Source organism: Castor canadensis, chromosome X, assembly GCF_047511655.1.
Source record: "Castor canadensis chromosome X, mCasCan1.hap1v2, whole genome shotgun sequence".
NCBI classification, from domain to species: Eukaryota; Metazoa; Chordata; class Mammalia; order Rodentia; family Castoridae; genus Castor; species Castor canadensis.
The window spans coordinates 78,692,306-78,714,782 of record NC_133405.1 but is presented as its reverse complement, the minus strand read 5'-3'; the positions used below and the strand labels follow the sequence as shown (position 1 = coordinate 78,714,782).

At 37.9% G+C, this 22,477-nt stretch overlaps 1 protein-coding gene and 1 pseudogene across 1 annotated transcript; both read right to left on the bottom strand.

The window, feature by feature from the left end:
- Nucleotides 1-2,141: 2,141 nt before the first annotated feature.
- LOC141419573 (nucleosome assembly protein 1-like 2) lies at nt 2,142-4,416 on the bottom strand. The gene has a single exon (XM_074062577.1). The coding sequence runs from the start codon at nt 4,332-4,334 to the stop codon at nt 2,952-2,954; it is 1,383 nt and encodes a 460-aa protein (XP_073918678.1). The 5' UTR covers nt 4,335-4,416; the 3' UTR covers nt 2,142-2,951.
- A 7,698-nt stretch (nt 4,417-12,114) lies between these two features.
- LOC141419459 (leucine-rich repeat flightless-interacting protein 2 pseudogene) lies at nt 12,115-13,255 on the bottom strand (annotated as a pseudogene).
- Nucleotides 13,256-22,477: the final 9,222 nt, after the last annotated feature.

The window sequence follows — 22,477 nt, the reverse complement described above, 5'->3', positions numbered from 1 at the left end:
TCAGGGCCTTATGCTTGCTAGGCAAGTACTCAACCACTTGAGCCATACCTCCAGCCCCCAAAATAAAAGAAAAATATAAGGAAAATTAAAGTATTGCATTTTTGGGGTCACACTTGAGTCCTAAACCCTAGTAAAGTGTGCTGTCTGGTGGCATGAGGCTGGTGGCTTATCTTCCAGCCATAAAGGACCCTTACACTAGTCTAAAGTTAAATCAAATGAACCTCCATTCCAGCATAAGCTATGGGAGAACTGAGAGCCTCAAATTCTTTCCTTGAGAAGAGGTGTAAGAGAAAGGAAATAAAAAGCAGCCCCTAACATCAGGAAGCTGACCTGGTACTCATGGCTAGGCCGCATTATTCTCCTATTGAACATAAACCATTCCATAGAGTACCAACCACAGACAAGGTTACTCTAGGAGTATAATAAAATGAGACAAAGAAAGACCACTTAATTTTGTCTAAGCACAGACAAAAACAAGGTCACTGTGCCATCCACATACTAAACAACCCCCATATGAGTTTAAATGAGTGGCTACAACTTCTTTATCAATTCCAGCTTTATCTTTGTTCTAGTCTTCCCTCCCTATGGATAGATTTATTGAGCTACTAATAATAAAACTGCCCTGATTTCCTGTCAGCATCCAATCTAGTGCACATCTTCACTTTTTAAGGCATTCCTCTAAATCACACAACCAAAGGCCAAGTTCTGCAATAATCCCCACTTACTGATACATACTGTGGTCCTCCCTGATGTGTTTTCCCTCACTGCAACAAGGAATAATAAAAGCTTGTTTAACCATAGGTGTGCCTGCTTTTGGCTGGAGGCCATTGACACAAGAGCTACAGCAAACAGGTCCTGGCCTGCTGAGTAAGTACAGAAGAAGCACCTTTGCCACTGCAGCGCATGGACAGGAGGGGTTGCAAGATATCTGGGTGGCCTCTGTGAAATAGGTGGAAAGATACACCCATGTTTTTCATTTTTTAAATGCATAATAATAGTAGCCACAACTAAAAGGGGCCTAATTTTTTGTGGAAGGAATTTGGGGGCAGTCAGAAATTTCAGAGGTCAAGATCAATGGTGATGAAAATATCTGTATTTACAAACTATACTCCTGTTTAGGTAACTTGACTTTTTCTATATCTTGCCAACTATGGCAGTCCCCACCACCCCAAAAACAATTGAACATCTACCATCATTTCTGGGAGAATGATTTGACATTGAGGAGGGTACTTTCTACACAGGAACAAGAAAGAAAAAGTTTATACGTTCTTTCCCTGCTGACTGTAGAGAGATGAGACAGAAATAAGAAACACAGGCAGTTTGTAAGTTTACCTCTAGGTCAAAATATGAAGAAGGAGGCATGTTCAGTGGTGGAAGAATAAGTCACAAGCAGAACTTTTGTTCCACTTGGTTTATAATTCTGTGAGATCACATCACAACCATCTGGGATAGAAGAGTGATAGGCAGAAATAATGAGACAGAATAAGCATTTCCTAACCACTCTCAGCTCCCACTTGGTATGGAAGGCACCAGGAAGTTCCCTAGGGGGATAGATGTGACCTTCACAGAGTTTGCCAAAGGGAGAAACCAAACTTCTGAGTTTTCACAGTTGAGGAAAGCAAATTTCACCTCTGGGACAAAGTCTGACCAACCACATCCCATTGTTCCCAGTCAGTGCCTCCTTCCAATGTCATAAAGTTATGTATGCCCTTATCATGCAGATGACATTGTGGAAAGGTAGGTAAGATGAAATATAGACTGTCACACAGGAACTTGTTATTTATAAAGTACTTACATTATTAAATAGCAGTGAATTTACTGGATTGATTAAAATTGAGGTTTTTGAAAATTTCCCTGTAACCTTGTGGCATGAAAGTCAACTTGAGATTAATATTAGATCAGTTATAAATAATTAAACATATTCTTTCTTATACATCTTAGTGTAGTGCTGGTAAATTTGCATACATGTATAAACACATACAAAAGTAACTAAAAACTAAGTCAAAGCATCAATAGTGCTTATCTTTGGTGAAGTTCTCATATGGGTTTTGGTTTTAATTAATGTATATATTTTAATATTTTGCAGAAGCCCTCCCATGAACATATTACTTTCATAATAAGACCAATTTTAAAACATGAAATGCCCTGAAATTTTTATTCATTTTATTTTACAGTGAAGGAATATGAAATATCTTTTCAAACTGGTAAACTGCTCACTTTCAATGAATGACTCAATATACTATAGAAAAAGAGAATTGTACACACTAACCATAGCTTACACGATTATACAGAACATTATTTGCAAACTTTTGAAAATACTGTGACTAACACTTCACTGATGAACACTAATCTCAATACAACTAAGTTTTATTATTTATCACAGTCACATAAAATGCAAGAGCCTGTGCACAAGCTGTTACTAACAATAAATGTAGTTTTACCTGAAGTTCTCAAACATGTGCCTATCTCTTCTTCAGCATTCAAGTTTTAAATTCTACTGTATTTCTACTGCATGTGAAGCAGGCACAACAAAATTAAACTCACTAGCTAAAGGACTAAGAAAACAAAAATACAAAAAACCAGCAAAAAGTCTTGGGTTGGTTTCCAAGATTTTCTTTCCAAAGAAATATTGATCTCATTTAGCATTTCTGATAATGTTCACAGCCACAGATTAATAGCTACATGACAAACGGATTTTAGGAGTGTTAAACTGCAGCATGCTACATTAATGTCTTAAATCATTTACCACATTCTACATGTCTTAAAACATTCTGCTACTAAAATGCAAGGTTAAAATTAGAATTCAAACTTTTATATATTATATATATATGTATTTCTGAGACATATGTTTTAATTGATGCGATAAGAAAAATACAGAACACAAGACCGTCATTAATGTCTTACATCTGGAGTAATTGATGTAGGGCAGTTAATTTCAGGGCCACTCTGCTTTAGCGATCAATATCTTCTACCAATGCCTCTGGGTTTTTGCAACAGGCTTTAACCTCCTCTATTGCAGCCATCCAATTATCATAAATAATTTTGTCATAAGTTGTATCATTAACTTCTCTAACTACCCCCTCCTGCTGAGATTCAAGTGCATCACCTGAAAAGAATAATACTGATCTTGGAATTATGTAAGTACGTAAATTGTGACCAAGCAAAAAATCATCATTTTCATCCCCTCCATTTAAGTTGATTCCATGAGGAGAGAAGAAATTGAAGAATGAATCCTTGGGAAAATCTTCTGTCACAGTTCGGATTGTTCCCCAGGTCCGATGCTTCTGCTTCTTCTTCATGGTTTTCAAAGTGACATTCTTTCCTTCATTCCAATCTATTTCACAGCCTGTGGAATACTCAATTGCAGATCCCCTATAGGGATGGGGATCATAATATCCTAGCTTTGACTTCAGCACGTAGGTTTTTGTCAACAGCTCATTTTTGAAATATTCATTGGGTTTGAAGTGAAATTCCAATGTGAAACTGAGAGGCTCGCCAGGTTCGGAAAGCTTGACTTTAATGTCTGTCAGGAGCTTTAAAATAGGCTCATCACATTTCTTAATCAAAGGAGTGAGTGTGGCAACGTTTTTTAAAACAGTCAGCCAAAAGTCCGGAATTCCCTTAGGGTCCTCTTTATTCTCTTCTCTTCCCGTGCCTGCAGCGCCTTCACCTTCCTCCTCCTCCTCCTCCTCAATGGCATAATCATAATAATAGTCCTCATAAGCATCATCTTCATCTACATACTCATGTACCATACCCTCCTCCCTACCATTCATCTCTTCCTCCCCATCCATTTCCTCATCCTTATAGTCCTCAGCGTCTGATTTATATTCACATTCCTCTTCTGTAGGTTCATAGATTGCATTGATGATTTCACGTCTTTTTTCCAGTAAGGGTTGATACATTTCAGCAAACTTTCTTTCGATGTCATGAAATTCCCTCAGGAATTTGGATTCTAAATTGGCTGCTCTAGTTTGAAGCTTTTTAAGGGCTAACACACGGTACTTAACTTTTACAGGGAGACTTTCAACAAAGTCTGTATCTAAGAGATAACCCATAAGCCCTTTCGGACGATCTGGTTCTAAGTCCTTATCAGCACCTTTACCCTTTCCCCCTTCTTTCCTGGACCCTGCAGCACCATCTTCACCTTTTCCTGCTTCTTCCCGGAGCCCGGCGGCGGCGGCTTCTTCACCGCGCTCCCCATCATCTCCGGGTCCAGAGGCGGCACCATCTCTGAGCTCGTGAGGGTCCCCGGTTCCCTCCGTCATTTTCTGGCTGTCAATCTCTTCTGGATTGGATTCTGACCGTTTCTTGTGCTCGGCTAACTCGGCCATTATTGAAAAGATTGTGAACGCCTAAACTGGCTAGCACCGAGATCAGCAGACCTGTCTCCCGCAGGAGAACACTCACCGAAATGTCAGATGCAAATGCAACGGTGGCCGGGCACAAACAGAAGGAGCAGTGGTGGCAGCGATGGTGGGCTGCAAGGGGGGTGAACAGCGGTGCTGAGGCTGCTGAGGCGGCGGCCTGGGCCGGGGAGCAGAGGACAGCGATGGCTGCGGTGATGGGTCCTGAAGGAGGCGGCCAAGCACTGCAGAGTCGAGTCGCAGGGGCAGACCTCCTCACAAGCAGCTGCAGCAGCCAGAGCGGGGGGCGGGGTGGGGGGAACGACAGACAAACAAAAACGGTGCGGCATATGATTACGCAGCAGACTCTGAGCTAAATTTTTTAGGTGCATGGAGCTTACTGCATCACCCTCTTCCCTCCCATAACTCTGCTCTAATCTCATTTGCCGGGCTGCAGTGATTGACAAACGCTGAGCCAGTAAATTATGAGATCTATCAAGTTTCCGAGTCTGCTCACCTTCTCTAATATGGCTGATTCATCCTCCTCCCAGCCATCCAACCACCCCACCTCCCTGCGGAGGTTTCTACAAAACCTAGTGTTTAATATTCCTTCAAATTTCAGCTGACCTTATAGTTTTATAATTTCAAAACTGCTAAAGGAAAATAGTAATTAAATTGTCAGAGAATGGGCGAAGACAAGGCACCCACCCATCCTAAATCTATCCCTTTGGTTTTATCCTAGGGTTCTGGAGAGAAGAGAGGTGGGTGGTAGACTAACTTACGAAGAGATCCTAGAAGGTAAATAACTCTGATTTCTACAGGTGAAGAATCGTGGCTAGTAATATTATGGTTTGTTGCCTACAAGCAAATTGAAGAAAATTTTACGTTTCAGTTATAGGTCAGTGAAAATAAAGGTCTGTTTTCTTCTCTTTCCAAAAAAAAAAAATTAGCATTGGTGGGCTTGGGGTGAAGTTACTGCCAGTGATTTAAATATACTACATTCTGTTTTTCTGTATTTTCAACAAGGTGTAAGATTTTTAATTGGAAAATTCTCCTAACATTTCCCATGGGGGAAGGAGCTGGTGAGGCACAGGTGAAGGTGAAGTGCTAATAATTATAGTGTATCTACCTACATAACTAGTGAACTCACAGGAGAATAAACCAGTCACTTGGCTTATCAATAACCCCCGTCCTAAACTGACTTTCCACTTCCTCTTTATTGATAGTTGCTTGAAAAGACAGTAGGAATTTTAAAAAGAAAACCCAGAATGTAAAGTCATATTTCTTTTTAATAATCATAGCATTTCCTTGACATTTTCAAGCTTATTGGAAATAATCTAAATCTCAGCATTAAGAGATGGTTAAATATACGATAAATTATTCATAGGATGAAATACTGTGTGTGCCCGTTTCCTCTGCATAGATATAGGTTGGTCTGTTTACTTTGTTTATATTTCATACACTGATTAATTGAACATATTTAAAATTTTTTAAGTGTCTGTTATTGTTTTTCAGATTTAAAGAACAGTTTGAATTGTGTTAGTACCACAGAGATATAGTTTACAGAGTGTTGTATTTATTTCCAGATTCTGTCAGTTTGTATGCACATTTTTCAACTTATTTTATTTCTATGTACTGCATACCACTACAGCCTTTACAAAATTCAATTTTCAGGCTCATTTCTCAGTCTGGAAGGTCCATAGTTATGTATCCCATACACTCAGTTTTCCTTCTCTGCTTTTGTAGTTTCAACATTCCTTGTAGTTTTCTGGTAGTAAGTACTGTACATGTTCATTGTAGAAAATTGGAAAATAGGGACATTTTAGGATATAAGAGAAATAACTAGTAATCTCAAAACCCTTAGAGCACCAATGTGGACCTTGTGATCTTTTTATTTCTAATTGTTTAAACATATGTTTCTCTTTTGGCCAAAGGGTTTTAAAAATAAAACTGGGATAAACTCATTCCTAAGCTTTTTCTTATTAGCATATCCCAATGTCCTTAAATATTCTTCAAGAATATGATTTTAAAGTAAACCCCATTGTTATTTAAAAATATTGTGGAGTTTAAACTAAAGTATTAAAAAGGACAAAGAGAAGTTATCTTCATTTACTTTTAAGGCTGAAGATTCCTCAGTCATTCATGCAGTCACAGGGACCACAGGAAGAAGGATGTCTCATCACATAAAACAAGAAAGACATGAGGACACCAAAAGCATAGGCAACAAAGAAAAATATAGTTATCTCTAGTTTTCGAATATGACTTCTTCAAAGTTAAAAACTTTGTGCATCAAAGAACACTATTACTATCAAAAAAAAATTAAAAGGCCACCAACAGTATAGGAAAATCACTTGCAAATCATGCATGTGATAGGAGATTAATATCTGGAATATATAAAGGATCCTACAAATCAGTAACTCAAACAAGAACAACAACAATCAAAACAGCAGTTCAGGCCTGGAACCTTGGCTTAAGTGGCAGAGCAACTGCCTAGCAAGCACAAAGCCCTGGTAACCACACTTTCCCCTTCACTTCCCCCAAAATCCATCAATTCAAACAGGGGCAAGGCTTAACCAGAGATTTTGCTAAAGAAGAGAAACAAGTGGCCAATAGGTCATGAAAAAATGATCACTATCACTAATTATGGAAGTACAAATAAAAACCCACAACTACATACTATTTCACACCCATTTGAATGGCTAAAAAAATGCAGAAAATAACAAATGAGGATATGGACAGTGGAAAGCAGTATGGCAGTTCCTCAAAATGTTACCAATATCTATCAATTCCACTTCTGGGTGTAAATTCAAAAAGTCAAAGTCAGGTCTCAGATATTTGTGCACCCATGCCCATCATTCACAGAAGTAAAAAGTTGGAACCAGCCCAAATGTTCACTGATAGGTGAACAAAATGTGTGTGTGTGTGTGTGTGTGTGTGTGTAATGTGTGTACTAGTGGTCATGGTGGAAATAGAGTACTATGCAACCGTAAAAAGGAATTAAATTCAGACACATGCTACAACAATGAATGAACCTTGAAACTATTATACTAAGTGAAATAAGTCAGACACAAAAGAAAAAATATTATGTGATTACACTTATTCAAGATTCCTAGAGCAGTCAAATTCATAGAGACAGAAAGTAGAATTGTGGTTGCTAGAGGTTAGGAGCAGAGGTTTCAGTTCAGGAAAATGAAAATACTCTGGAAATAGATCGCGATGTTGGTCAAAGCAATATGGGTATACTGTAATGCCCTTGAACTGGTAGTTTAAAAATAGCTGAAATGGTACTTTCCATGTATATTTTACCATTATAAAAGTGTTGAGAGAAACAACAAAGAATACACAATACTATAAAATGAGAACTATACACATAAACACACATATTTACAAATAAGTTATTTCTATGTAAAGAGAAATGTCAATGGCTAAAATTAATAAGTTTAGTAATTCCAAGCCACACATGGTAGCAAAAACCTGTAGTGCCTATAATCATAGCAGCTCAAGAGGCAGAGGCAGGAGGATCACGAGTTCAAGGCCAGCCTGGGCAAAAGTTAGTGAGACCCTAACTCAAAAATAAAATAGAAACAAAGGGACTGGGAGCATTGGACCAAGTGGTAGAACCCTTGCCTAGCATGTACAAGGCCCTGGATTCCATCCTAGTGTAATAAAGATAAAAATAAAAATTAAATAAAAAGTTTAATAATTCCAAATTTGGCAAAGATGTAGAGAAATTAGGACTCATATATATATATATAATATATATATATAATATATATTTATATATATATATATTATATATATATAATATATATTTATATGAGTGTATGGTGTGTGTGTGCTTATGGTACATTTTTTTTCCTTTATTCATATGTGCATACAATGTTTGGGCCATTTCTACCCTTTTCCCCTCACCCCCTCCCTCTCCCCCCCACCCCCTCCTCCTTCCCCTCTACTCCCTCCTTTCCCGGCAGAAACTGGGTACCGGGGTTTTGAACTCAGGGTTTTGAGCTTGCTTAGCAAGCCTTCTACCAATTGAGCCACACCCACAGTCCTTTTTGCTTTAGTTATTTTTTAAAATAGGGTCTCACATTTTTGTCCAGGGCTGGCCTCTGACCACAATCCTCCTACCTATGCCTCCTGTATAGCTTGGATTACAGGCATGAAGCACCATGCCTGACTTGTGATTTGGGGAGGGAGTCTCATTAAGTTTTTGCCTGAGCTGACCATGAACTGCGATCCTCCAGATCTCTGCATTCCTAGTATCTGGTATTACAGGCATGCACCACCACGCCCAGCTGGGACTCTCAGATATTGCTACTGGGAGTATAAATTGGCATAAAAATTTTGAAAAACTATTTGGCAGTATCTATTAAATGTAAACACTTGCCTCCTCTAAGACTCAGCAATTTCTAGTTTAGGTATACTACAAATGTTCTTTGTCACCTTTATTTATGTTAAAAATAAGTCCATTGGGACATATTTTATGCAACATGTTATATACCCTTATAAAGTACACAAATCAATGATTTTTAAAATTAAAATTACCAAGTTGTAAGGGGTTGGTGGAGTGCCTCAAGTGGCAGATCATCTCCCTAGCAAGTGTGAAGCACTGAGTTCAAACTCCCATACCATCAAAAAATTAAAAAAAGGAAAGAAATTTACCAAGTTGTACAATCACCACCATGGATTAGGTTTAGAACGTGTTCACCATCCCAGGATCTTCCTTCATGAACAATTACTGTTAATTCCTCTTATACCTCCTGTCCTGCTATTGGCACCACTAATCTACTTTCTGTCTTTATAGTTCTGCCTTTTCTGTGTTTTTCATACAAATGGAATCATGTGACATGATATGCAGTCTTGTTGCATCTGATTTCTCTCACTGAAAGCAAGGTTTCTGAGATTCATCTATGCCACAACATTATCATATTTGGTTCCTCTTTCATGCTGAATAGTATTTAAGCATATGGATACACCATAGTATGTTTAATTTTTCACCAGTTGATATATACATAAAATGTTTCTAGCTTTGGCTACCATGAATTATGCTGCAATGAACATTTGTGTGCAAGTCTTTCAAATTTTATCCCATGAGGTGTAATTTGCAACCCCAATGACTATCTTTTATTGTGCTCATTAGCCACTTACATATTTTGAGACATATAGATATGGAAAGTAAATCGCTTGTTCAGATTTAAATTGATTTATCTTTTTTTTAGGGCCGAGGCAGTACTGGGAAGGCACTCTACCACTTGAACCATTGAGCTGGCCCTTTTCTGTGTTGGGTAGTTTTGAGATAGAGTCTCACAAACTATTTGCCTGGGCTAGCTCTGAACCACGATCCTCCTGATCTCTTTCTCCTGAGTAGCATATGCTGAATATAAAAGTCCTTTATATTTGCAATATTTTCCACCAGTATCTTGCATTCCTTTTTTAAAACTATCATTGTTTAATGGACCATGTTTGGTGCCATAAACAAGAAATCTCCATATAACCTAAGGCACTGAAGACTTCCTCCTGCTTTTCCTAAGCATTTTTGCAGTTTTAGCTCTTAAGTTTAGGTTTTGAGTTAATTTTTGTGTATGGTGTGAGTTAATAGCCTTATTAACTTTCTGCCATGCAGATGTCCATTTGTCCCAGCCCATTTGTTAATGGCTCTCCTTTCTTTGATGAATTGCCTTGGCACCTATATCATAAAACTAGTTGACTGCAATATATCTGTATATCAGTCCCCAAGTTGTTTACTTCCTTGCTACCAACTAGAACTGTTAAGTCAAAGTGTGTTGGCATCAAACTCAAATTCTTACACATCCAAATGTTTTAATTATAGTCAAAATAAGTATATTGTTGGCATTTCTAGAGCCTGCTTGTTGCCACACAAAACTCTTTGCAGCATCTGCTAGCCATAGACAAGACAAACTTACAGTCTTAAGAGATCCCAAAGCACTGCTCACCCAGAATCTTTTTCATCTTGCTGCTGAAGGACATTATCTATACATATAAGCTACCACTCTGGTTCACCTCTCTCCCTACACTTCCCTTGCCCATTCGCCTTCCAGATCTAGCCCTGTGATGTTGTTTGTGGAAGGACTTCTATGGTGAGGAATTTACTCTCTCATAAAACCCTGTCGAAGCCCTATCCAATAAAACTTGTTGTGGACTATTGCCATTGTGTTGTCCCATTTTTCTCTTTTAATCAGTCCTGCAGTCCTCAAACTCTCCATAACCATAAATATAGGATCTATTTTGGGGTTTTGTTAATCTGTATGTCCGTCCTTATGACAGTACCATACTGTCTTGATTACCATAGCTTAATATTAATTTTTTATTGAGAAGTGAAAGTCCTCAATCATTCTTCTTTTTTCAAAATATTTTGACTATTCTGAGTCTTTTGCATTTCCATATATAATTTATAACTAACTTGTCATTTTTTGAAATTTAAAAGAACCCTAGAATTTTGATAGGTTTTACATTAAATGGATATCAATTTAGAGAGAATTAGCATTTTAACAAGATAAAGTTGTAGATGAACAAGTAAATTCTTAACTTATGTAAACAAATTTACTTTATTATTTTTATTTATTTTATTTTATTTCACTTGGCATAAGTTTTCATCCAAGTCAGCACAAATAGCAGTATTTTCTTCTATTTTAAAGCTGAATAATATTCCATTGTATGTCTATAGCTAGTTTTCTTTAGCCATTCAACTGTTAACAGACATTTAGGTTGTTCCCATGTCTTGGCTATTGTGAATAGTGCTGGAGGGAGCATGGGAGTGCAATATCTTTTCAAGTCCTGTTTTCTTTCTAGTTGGGGGAGGGATGTGGAAAAATATGTTTACTAGAAACTTCAGGTGCATTTCCTATCTGCTTGCCCTGCCTCTCTCTCCCTCTTTGGGCTTGTCTGAGGGTTCATCCAACAAATAAGCAGCAGATCAAATATCTGACAAGTATGCATTGGTGGTATAGTGGTGAGCATAGCTGCCTTCTTAACAAGATGCAGCAGAGTTAATATCGAAGAATAAGAACCTTACTCTTATTTTAACAGTTTTATACCTTGGAATTCCCTGATCTATGCAATAAAGCAAATTTTAAACACACTCTCCATATCTTTTTCTAACATTTTCTTAAATAAATGTAAATATTTTACAAAAAGGATTTTTCCTCCAAACATATAAATTTGAGTATAACATGGATTCTCCACCTGTGAACTTGTTTGCTCAGAAAATATAAATGCTGTCTGATATAAAAAGTAAATTCCTTTTGAGTGCTAGAATCTAAATGGCACTGTAGAGAGAACACCTGTGTTTTCTAAGGCCTCCAGCAAATGTCTCTGTGCATACTCATAAAATTGCTGTCCTCTAGAACCTGTGATGAGGCCTTGGGGTGTCCAGTCATTGAGGCAGTTGGGAGGAAAAGTTGAGTAAACTCAATTCTAAAATTATAGATATTAAAAAATAAAAGCAGCATGAACCAGTTTTTAGTCTTGCATCAAATTATAAATAAGAAACAAAGTGCTTATTCATGAAGATTTGAAACTATTTCATTCTCTCATAAATTATAAAATACAGTTAGAGGTGTGGTTAAAGTGGTAGAGCACCTGTTTTGAAAGCATGAAGCCTGGAGTTCAAACACCAGTCCCACCAAAAAATAATAAATAAAATACAAATACGGCTATATTAATGACAAAACTCAAATACCACTGAAAGGGTTTATATCAATGGACAAAAAGCATCAGTCCCTCTGGGCAGGGCCCCAAGGAGCAGCACCTAGGTCAGAGGGAGGTCAGGGTATTGCTGGGCCAGAATCACCGTTCAATTAGCCTTCATCTTTTCCAGCCACTTGACCAGGTGGTTGATGGTCATCTCCATCTCCTCAATCTTGTCTAGTGCCATTCATAACTCTCCTTGTAGCTTCCTGTTCTTTTGTTTTCAGTTCTTTAACTTTCTTAGCTTTCCCAACAGCAGCTTTGTAATGCTACACCTGTCCCTGAAGTTGACCAAAGTGGTTATACCCTGTTCTTCTCTTTTTTTCAAAAAGCTTAAGTTGCTCTTCTCCAATCTGTCTAACAACATCTCTTTGCATTTTGATGAACTGCAAGTCTGAGTCTTTCTACAGTCCCCCTAGGACTGGAGTTCTGCTGTTCTTTTTCTAACTGCAGCTTCACTTTTCTAAGCTGTGATAGTAGCTCTTCCTTTTCACCAGCATGTTTGCATAGCTTTACATCATCTAGTGGCCCTTCTGCTGACTCCAAGGCAAGCAGTTTCCTGAGACACAACAGTAATGGTTCCAACCAGTGGTTAATGATTTAGGAGTGTCACTGGGGATTATGACTAAGCCATGTTTCTCACTAAGCTACTCTTCTTTACTGAAGGTCTTTACATTCATCTATCTTATGCTGCAGTATGCTACACATATGGTTCTGCCTTTCTAACGCCTTTGATTTTCCCTTATTTTCACTACAAAATTCCACCATCTGTGACTCCTGTTCTTCAATAACATCCTAGTAGAGCAAATTGTTCTTTTTGTTGTCTAACTGTGAACTGCAGATGATGTCTTTCTTTTGTTTTGCTTCCACAGTTCATTTAATGAGATGTCTGGATCTATGAAGCTGCTGGTGTGTCCTCCCACCCCTTGTCTGGATAAGTTTACACTTGGGTTGTTGCCAGAGCAGAATTTCCAGATGAAGACCTTATGTAATTTTCAGCCTACTTTTGATCAAATTTTTCGTCCAGCTCTTTTGTTATTCCAGTTCCCTCATGCACTGAGCTCTTGCTTCTTCCCAGGCAGCCCCTTTTGCTACTAGATTTGCATCTGGCCTATAGCAATAATTCTCAACACTTCATCTTCTACAGAAAATTGGCCTTTCACAGGTGTTCTTTTCCTTTCAGAACCAGGAACTCCTATCATGTTTTCTTAATAGTCTTTTGACTCTGAAAATGATTTTTTGGAGGTAGTGGGGGTTGAACTAAGGGCCTTGCACTTGTTAGGCAAGCACTCTACCACTTCACAAAGCCTATTTTAAAATAACGTGTTGAATAGCTCATGTAGCTTATTGAGTATTATGCTGAAATTGAAACACAGAGTGGTTGTATGGGTATGCTTTCACACTATTGGAAAGTCGAAAATTCCTAAATCACACCATCAAAAATCAGGGACCATTTGTACGTACATATAAACATAAATACTGGTGATACCCAAATTGATACTTCCAGGTAAGACCTTTCTTCTAAACTTCGTACCCTATATGTCTATTCTCTAGGTAGAGAGTAGGAAGACAAATAAGCATCACAAATTTAACATGCTAAAATCAACCCTAATCTCTGTCCAGACTTATTCTACTCTTAGTCTTCTCCATCTCAGCTAATGGCAATACTATTCCTCCAATTGTTTGGGTCAAAATTCTTTTGCACAAATCCCACATATAATTGCCCATCTAGTCTATCTTCAAAATATATCTTCAGAAATATATCTAGTATCTTGTTCCTTCCCACATCTCCATTTTTCACAGCATGGTCAGCATAATCTCTCACCTGGGTTATTTAAGAATTTCTCATTCCCTGCTTCTGCCCTGGCACCTCTACAATCTTTTCTAAGCACACGAATTGTCACAATGAATCCCCCCATACATGAATATATCCTAATAAAAATGAAAAAATATAAGTCACTTTTATAACTTTACCATCTCGATCTCAATAAGTGTCAAAGCCCTTTAAATTGTCCACATGGTCTAACTCAATTTGCCATTGCCTTACCTCATTTTAAATACTTTATTGAAATACAGTTCACATGCCATAAAATTCAGCTATACAAAGAGTATAATTCAGTGGTTTCTAATATGTTCACAGAAGTGCGCAACAATGACCAAATCAATATTAAAACATTTCATCATAAACTGGATGTGGCGGCACACAATTATAATCCCAGCACTAAGGAGATAGAGGCAGGAGGATCATGAGTTCCAGGTCAACCTGGGTTGCATGGCAAGATCCTGTCTCCAAAAACAACAAAAAGTCATTATTACAAAAAGAAAGCCCATAGCCATTTGCAGTCACTTCCTATTCTTGCCTCACTCCCCAGCTCCATCAATCTATTTTCTGTGTCTATAGATTTACCTATTCTGAACATTTTGTATGCGTAAAATCATAAACTGCTTGGTTTTTATGTCTGGCTTCTCTAACTTCTCTAATATAATGTTTTCTAGGTTCATCCATATTGTATCATGTATCCATAATTTATTCCCTTTTATTCTAAAATTGAGATAGAAATCACATGACATGAAAGTCATCATTTTAAAGATTCAATATTTGTGGGCCACCAAAATTCAGATGTTAAAATATATGGGATACTTTTTTCCATTCATTTACTTTCAGTCTATGTATATCCTTAAATCTGATGTGAGTCCCTTGAAGATTGGATATAGTTGAATATTGGGGATTTTTAAAAATCCATTCAGGCAGTCTATGCTTTTTGATTGGAGAATTTAATCTATTTGCAACTAAGGTAATTATTGATGGGTAGGGATTTATTGCTGCCCTTGAACTGTTTTCTGATTGATTTAGAGTTCTTTTTTTCCATTCTTCCTCACTTGCTGTCTTCCTTGTAATGAGGCAATTTTCTGTAATAGTATGTTTTGATTCCTTTCTCTTTGTCTGCATGTGTTGTAAATTTTTGATTTGTGGTAACCATGAGGCTTACATAAAATATAGTTATAATAGGCTGTTTTAAGCTAACAGCAACTAACTGATCACACTCAAAAACTCCTTTTACCTACCTGTCTCCTACATCTTATGTTACTCTTTTTTAGATAGGGTCTCACTATGTGTCCAGGCTGGCCTCAAACTCATGATCCTTCTACCTCAGCCTCCAAGTGCTGGGATTATAGGCATGTCCCACTGCGCACCACTGTGACCAACATATCTTATATTTTTGAAGTCATAATTTGCATCTTTTATATTGTATACTCATTTACAAAATGTTATACTTTTAATATTTTCTGAACCTTTATACTATTAAATGATTTTCATATAACCTTTAGAGTACTAGAATGTTATGAAATTGACTGTACCTTTACCAGTGAATTTTATACTTTCATATGTTTTCATATTACCAATTAGTGTCTTTTTGTTTCAGCTTGAAGAATTCTCTTTAGCATTTCTTGTAAGACAGGTCTAGTGGCCATGAATTCCTTTAGCTTTGGTTTGTTTTGGAAAGTCTCTATCTTGCCTTCATTTCTGAAGTATACAACATTGCTGGTTAGCAGTTTTTCCTTTCAGCACTTTGAAAATATCATTCTACCCCTGATCTTTATAATTTTTGTTGATTAATACGCTGATAGCCATACATGGGTTCCTTCAAGGATCTTTTTTTCTCATTTTCAAGAATCTTTGTCTTGATATCTAAAAATGTGATTATAATATGTTCTTGAGTAGACTTTTCTAGATTCAACTTTATTTTAGACCTTTGAGCTTCCTGTACCTGGATATTAAGACTTCTCCTAGATTCAGGAAGCTTTTAGCCATTATGTCTTTAAATAAGCTTTTTATCCTTTTTGTTCTTCTCCTTTTTAAATTTATTATGAAAATTTTGGTTGTCTTCATGGTCTAACAAGTCCTATAGATTTTTCTTTATTCATTTTCATTCTTTTATTCCTCCTCTAACTATACTCTGAATGTATTAGAGATAGAGAGAAATACATTTCTAAATGATTTGCCTTTGAATTCACAAATTCTTCTCTATCAGTTCTGTTGGTGATATATTCTATTGCATTTTTTCATTTCTTTCATTGTATTATTCAGCTTCAGAATTTCTGCTTGGTTCTGTATTATGATTTCAATTTCTCTGTGAATTTTCTCATTTTGTTCATGCATTATTTCCCTGAAATCTTTGTATTATCTGTGTTCTCTTGAAATCCACTGAGCTTCGTTAAAACAATTATTTTATTCTTTTTGTTTGGTGGTACGGGGGTTTGACCTCAGGGCCTCATGATTGCCAGACAGGTGCTCTACTTGAGATACTCCAACAGCCCTTTCTTGTAATGGGTTTTTTCGAGACAAGGTCTCACGATCTATTTGCCCAGGTTGGCTTCGAATGGCGATCCTCCTGATCTCTGCTTTCCAGGTAGCTAGGGTTACAGATGTGAGCCATTGGTACCCAGCTAAAATGATTATTTTAAATTCTTTGTTAGTCAGTTAAAAGGCCTCAATTTTGAGGGGAGTAGTTACTAAAAAATTAATGTGTTCTTTTGAAAATGTTGTATCTTGGTTTTTATTATTATTATTATTGCTTTATGTTGATTTATGTGCCTTGATGGAGCAGTCATCTCTTCCAGACTTTAAAGAGTGGTTTTGGTGGAAAAAAGACCTAGTTCTATGGGTGAGTGTGGAGGTTCTGACTGGGTAGGGTATAGAAGTTCTGGCTTTGCTGAAGGTTATTGCAGCATAATCTCCATACAATTCTGTCAGTTAAGGTCAGTGCTGGTGAAGATTGTAAGGATCAATCTTCAGTGGCTAAAGTTGCATGTATTCTTAAAGCAGCAAGGACTGTTGTGGTCATTGGTGCAGGGACACTTGATTTCTTTTTCTTCCACTGAGGAAGTTGTGACCAAGGAGGTGACCAAGGAGATTCTTCTTCACATCAGGTTTGACATGTGAGATACTTCAAGCTGGTGGTGGCACCAGTGTCTGATGGATGACACCCTTGAACTAAACCATTGATCCAATATCTGAAACATGGGTTCACATAGAAGGATGAAGACTATGAGGTCTGATTGATACTAGCACTTGTGCTTGTGCTAGAGATATCCCCACTTCCATACTGGTAATAGTGTATGAAGTGCAGGTGCTTGTGGAACAGATGGAGAGCTGGCATCTGGAGCATATGTACAGAGTCACAGCAGCTCCAGGGTCCAGGGTGCAGACTAACCCATGAGTGTGGTGGATCTGCATCTAAGGTATAGGCACATACAGTGCAGCTGCATAGTCATGGTCTGGACATTAGCTATAAAAATAGCTATTGTGTCTCTGAGGTTTAGAGATTGGAATGGCTCACCATACCTGTGGCTCAAATGTCAAATGCACATTGCTCATAAAGCAATGCAGTGATGCACAGAGTGACTGAAACTCCAGGGCTTGAAAAAATACTAGATCAAAACTGCAGAAGCTCCAGTGTTTGGGGTATTGGTGCATGCAGTGTGGTTACATAGCCAGGATATGGAAATCAGTCAAAGTTGTAGTGGCCATGGTTTCAGGGCCAGGAGTGCATATGGGTTTGGGATAGATGGTGGTTCCAGCTTCAGAAGGACACAACAGCAATTCCTTGGTTAGGACTGGAGTGCCGGAATATCTCCCTCTTAGAGTTCTACACAGGAATGGCTCTTGGTTATCTCAGAGGCAAAAGATGCTAATGCCTTTTGCAGAAAGGCCACTGGGGACCACAATAGCACCCACCATGTGCCTGATAATGTTAGCACCTTCCCTTCTTCTTTGTTTCTAGACATTAGAGATATGCTGGTCTCTCAGCAATCACTTCTTCAGAGGTATTTATCTTTCTCATGTCCCACTGTGTTGCTGCTGGTTCTTAAATAGACCTTGAGTACTCCCAATGACATTACTTTCTCATGATTAACTGTCTGTTTGTTGTTTTGTAGGAGAAAAGAGGCTTATAACTCTTACTTCACCATCTTCCTGACATCACTACACACTTAACACCTTTATTCAACATAACACTGGAAGTTCTAGTCAGAAAAATTGGGCAAGAAGAAGAAATAAAAGCCATCAATCTAAATTGAAAAGAAGAAAATTGTCTCTGTTTTCAGATGACATACACAACAAACACTACAGACTGCACACAAAAATTCAGAACTTGATGTACCAAGATGGATGAATAGAGCACCCAGCATTCACCTGCTATTCCACAAAGAAGAACCAAAGCAACAAGTGTATAGCTGCATATTGAGGTCAGTATTCACAGGAAAACACTAGGCATGCCTTTCAAAGGAATGCCCCCAGTGACTTACTTCATCTAACTGAGCCTTCCTTACTTTCCTACTTCTACCATCTCCAATAATGTCACCAATTTATGAATCCATCAAAGGATTAATCCATTGATTTGGTCAGAGCCCTTATGATCAAATAACTTTACAAAAGTCCCACCTGTGAACATTGCATTGGGGACCAAACCTTAAACACATGAGTTTTATGGGGGAACACTTCATATCCAAAGTGATGGAGAGCCTGTCTTCTGAAACACATGGATGCCAAGACTGAAGATATTTGCTTACACAATTCCCACCCCTCTAGTGCATCATATGGACACCTGTTACTAACAACATGAAGAAACAACTCTATGGTTTCACTGAACCCCTGCCCACAGAAGCATGCTGAGCAGTGTCAAGCAATACTACCACATATCTAGCCACCACCCCTCCTATGGGGTGTACTGCTCTCAAACACTCCTGAAATCATCTCAGCTAAGGAATTTTGCCCAGTTCCATCCATGATCTACTCTGACTCAATATCTGGCAGGCACCAAAACTGAAAGAATTAGAGTGAGAAAAATCTCTGACTGTTGTCCATCTTCAGGTGTGCAAAGATTAAAAATCTTAAACCAAAACTAAAGAAACCCCACATCCCCAAATAATTGAATCAATAAATGGGCAAATAACTGAACAGACACTTCTCAAAAGAAGTACAAATGGCTAATAAAGACATGAAAAACTGTTCAACAACTTTAGCTATCAGGGAAATGCAAATCAAAACTCCATTGAGATTCCATATCACCCTATCCAGAATGACTGTCACAAGCGATATGAAAAGAAAAACAATAAATAATGGTGAAAATGAGGGGGGAAATGATTCCTTATACACAATCGGTGGGGTCCTCAAAAAGCTAAAAGTATGGCTACCATATGATCCAGCTATACCAATCCTCAGTATATACCCAAAGAAATTAAAGTCACCTTACTATACAGACACCAATGTTTACTATGATGCAATTCACAATCGTCAAGCTATCAAATAAGCCTAGGTGCCAAACAACCAATAAATACAGAAAATGTGGTGTGTATATACACCATCGTGTTTGTTTAGTCATAAAGAAGGAAATCATGTCATTTGTAGGAGAATGGATGGAACTGGAGCTCATCATGTTAAGCGAAATAATCCAGACTCAAAAAGACAACTGTCATATGTTTTCCCTCATAAGTGAAGTCTACAAAAAGAAAGATCACAAGAAGGTAGAAAGGAGACCATTAGAGAAAATGAAAGGAATCAGGGGAAGACGAGAGAGATGAGCAAGTAGAGGGATAATGGTGGTGGGAATTATCAAAGTATATTATATTTATGTATGAATATGCCAATATGAAACCCATTATTCTGTATAATCAACATGCACTAATAAAAATTAAGATAAATGTTAAGGGCATAGAAAACCTATCCAATGAAGTAATAGCAGAAAACTTTCCTAATCTTGGAAAAGACACTTACATTCACGTGCAGGAGGCTAATGGAACCCCAAATAAACGTTACTAGAAAATTTCCTTACCATACATATTATATATAGATTTTCTTCTAGTTATTTTAACATTCTTTGTTCTTCTCTTCCTCACTTACTCATCTTTGCAGTGACAGAGAGAGAGAGAGAGAGAGAGAGCCAGAGAGAGAGAGAGAGAGAGAACCCAAATAAAATTAGACATGAAAAAGGAAACATTACCATTGATACCACAGAAATTCAAAGAATCATTAGGAGTTATTTTGAAAAATTATATGCCAAAAAAATTAAAAATCCAGAAAACAATGGACAGATTTCTAGACACATGTGCTCTACCAAAGCTGAACCGAGAAGTTTCAAAACATGAATTGGCCTATAAAAAGTAATGAGATTGAATCAGTAATAACAAGTCTCTCAAAAAAGAAAAATCCTAGAAGTGAATGACTTTATTACTTAATTTTAACAGACATTTAAAGAAATAACACTAATGTTTCTCAAACTATTCCCTGTAACTGAAAGGGAGGGAACACTTCCCAACTCTTTCCATGAGGCCAGCATTACCTAGTTAAAAAATCTGAGAAGGCCACAACAAAAGATACATAGACTAATGAAAAAGAATAGAGGGCCCAGACATAAACTCATACATCGACAGCCACCTGATTTTCAACCAAGGTGCCTAAAAGAACATCTTTTGGGAAAGGACAGACTCTTTCACAAATGGTGCTGAGAAAACTAGATATACACATGCAAAAAACGAAAATTTGAACCTATCTTTTACCCTGTTCAAAAATAAACTCAAGTTGGATCAAAGATCTTAACTTAAGACCTGAAACTCTGAAACTCCTAGAAGAAAACAGTTTGTGGTATTGGAATAGACAATGATGATGTTCTCAAGAGTACACCAAAAGCACAAGACACACAAAAAAATTGACAAATGAGATGATATCAAACTTAAAACCTTTAGCACAACAAAGGAAACTACTGAATGAAGAGGCAACCTACAAAATGGGAGAAGATATTTGTCAACTATTCATGGAAGAGGGAATTAACATACAGAATACATAAAAGACAAAAAAAAACTTAATGAAACAAGTAATCCAATTAAAATGGGCAAATGACTTGAAAAGGAGAAACACAAATGGCCAATATAAATGAAGAAATGCTCCATATCAATAGCCATCAGGGAAATGCAAATCAAAACTATAATGAGAGAGGGGACAAAGATGGCAGATAGGCGATAGACCTTGGAGCTCAGGGGAGCTCTCACCAGTCTGAAAGAAAACTTCAGATTTGTAGTAGCAAGGATTGGATAACCAGGCTTTTCCGCCAACTAAGATACTGCCAATACACAGGGGGAACATAATATACAAAGACCAGTGTTTAAGTTAACTTTTTATAGAAAATAACAGCCTAAGAAGCCTGGGTGCCATGGATCAGTAGCTGCTGGACTGCCCACTGGAGACCAATTTTTCCTTTTTATTTTTTGTTTTTCCTCTCTCTGAAGAGCAAAAACACAACACAGAGAACTGCAAGAATCTGGGATGTCCTGGACCCACCAAAATTCATGGACATGGAATCTGACTGGCACCTACCTATGGGGACCCAGGCTGACCTCATATACGACTGAGTGAAACTACAACCCTACCAGGTGAGTGTGTCACATCATCTGCTCTGGAGGAAACCACACAGTCCAGCACAGCTTATGAGCAGACTGCACCTCTCCTGGAAAAAACTGGTGGCCTAATAATCAGAGGGAAAAATTTCACCTCCATCTGGTGGGGATTGGGCAGAGTGATGAGCTGACTCAGTCTGTGTGGGGGCCAGGCAGCCTAACAGCAGTCTGGGGAAAATAGTTACATTTGGCCACCTTGGAAACTAACAGCCTTTCCAGAGAAAAGCAGTTGATCAAAATGCTCAATTTTAGCACCAAAGCTTGCCCTGTGGGTGGAAGGGGCTGGCAATTGCTCACATACCAGCTCCTTGCAGGACCACTCTGGAGAACCCATCTACAGAATAACAAGCTGACCCAGACAACCCATCCCCCCAAGTAGAGCCTGGGTTCAAACACCCTAAGTGGATCCCTTCCCCCAAAGAAGTCTGGTAGATAGAGGCACCATCCATTGCCACACAGCCCAAAATATCAACCTGAAGTAGGGCCAGGAACACAGAGAAAGCCCCTGTGAGAAGGAATAGCACCTGGATTAGAAGTCAGAGGAAAGAGACCAGACCAATCAATGAACTGAGAGGAAACCCAATTTTCTCCATAGCAAGGAAGAAATTTGGAAAATAATATATTTTTAATTAAAAATTTTTTCCTTTTTAAAAAAATTTGTTGCTATCTATCTCCTTTTTCCATTCTGTTCAAATTTCAATTTACTTAGCCTTTCTTGTTCCATTTTCCTTTTTCTCCACTGATTTTCTTCTTCCTTTCTCTCTTACTTTCTTCTTCTTACCTTCTTCTCCTCCTTCCTTTATCCCCCCTGCACTGTCCATACCTCCCCCACACTAACCACTCACTGAATAGCCTATTATACCAACTTTACACATTACTCCCATCCTTCCTATCCCTCTGCATTCCCTGAAAATAGATCCCACCCCACAATGAGTGAACTACACCTTTACACACATTAGGGCCTTATTACC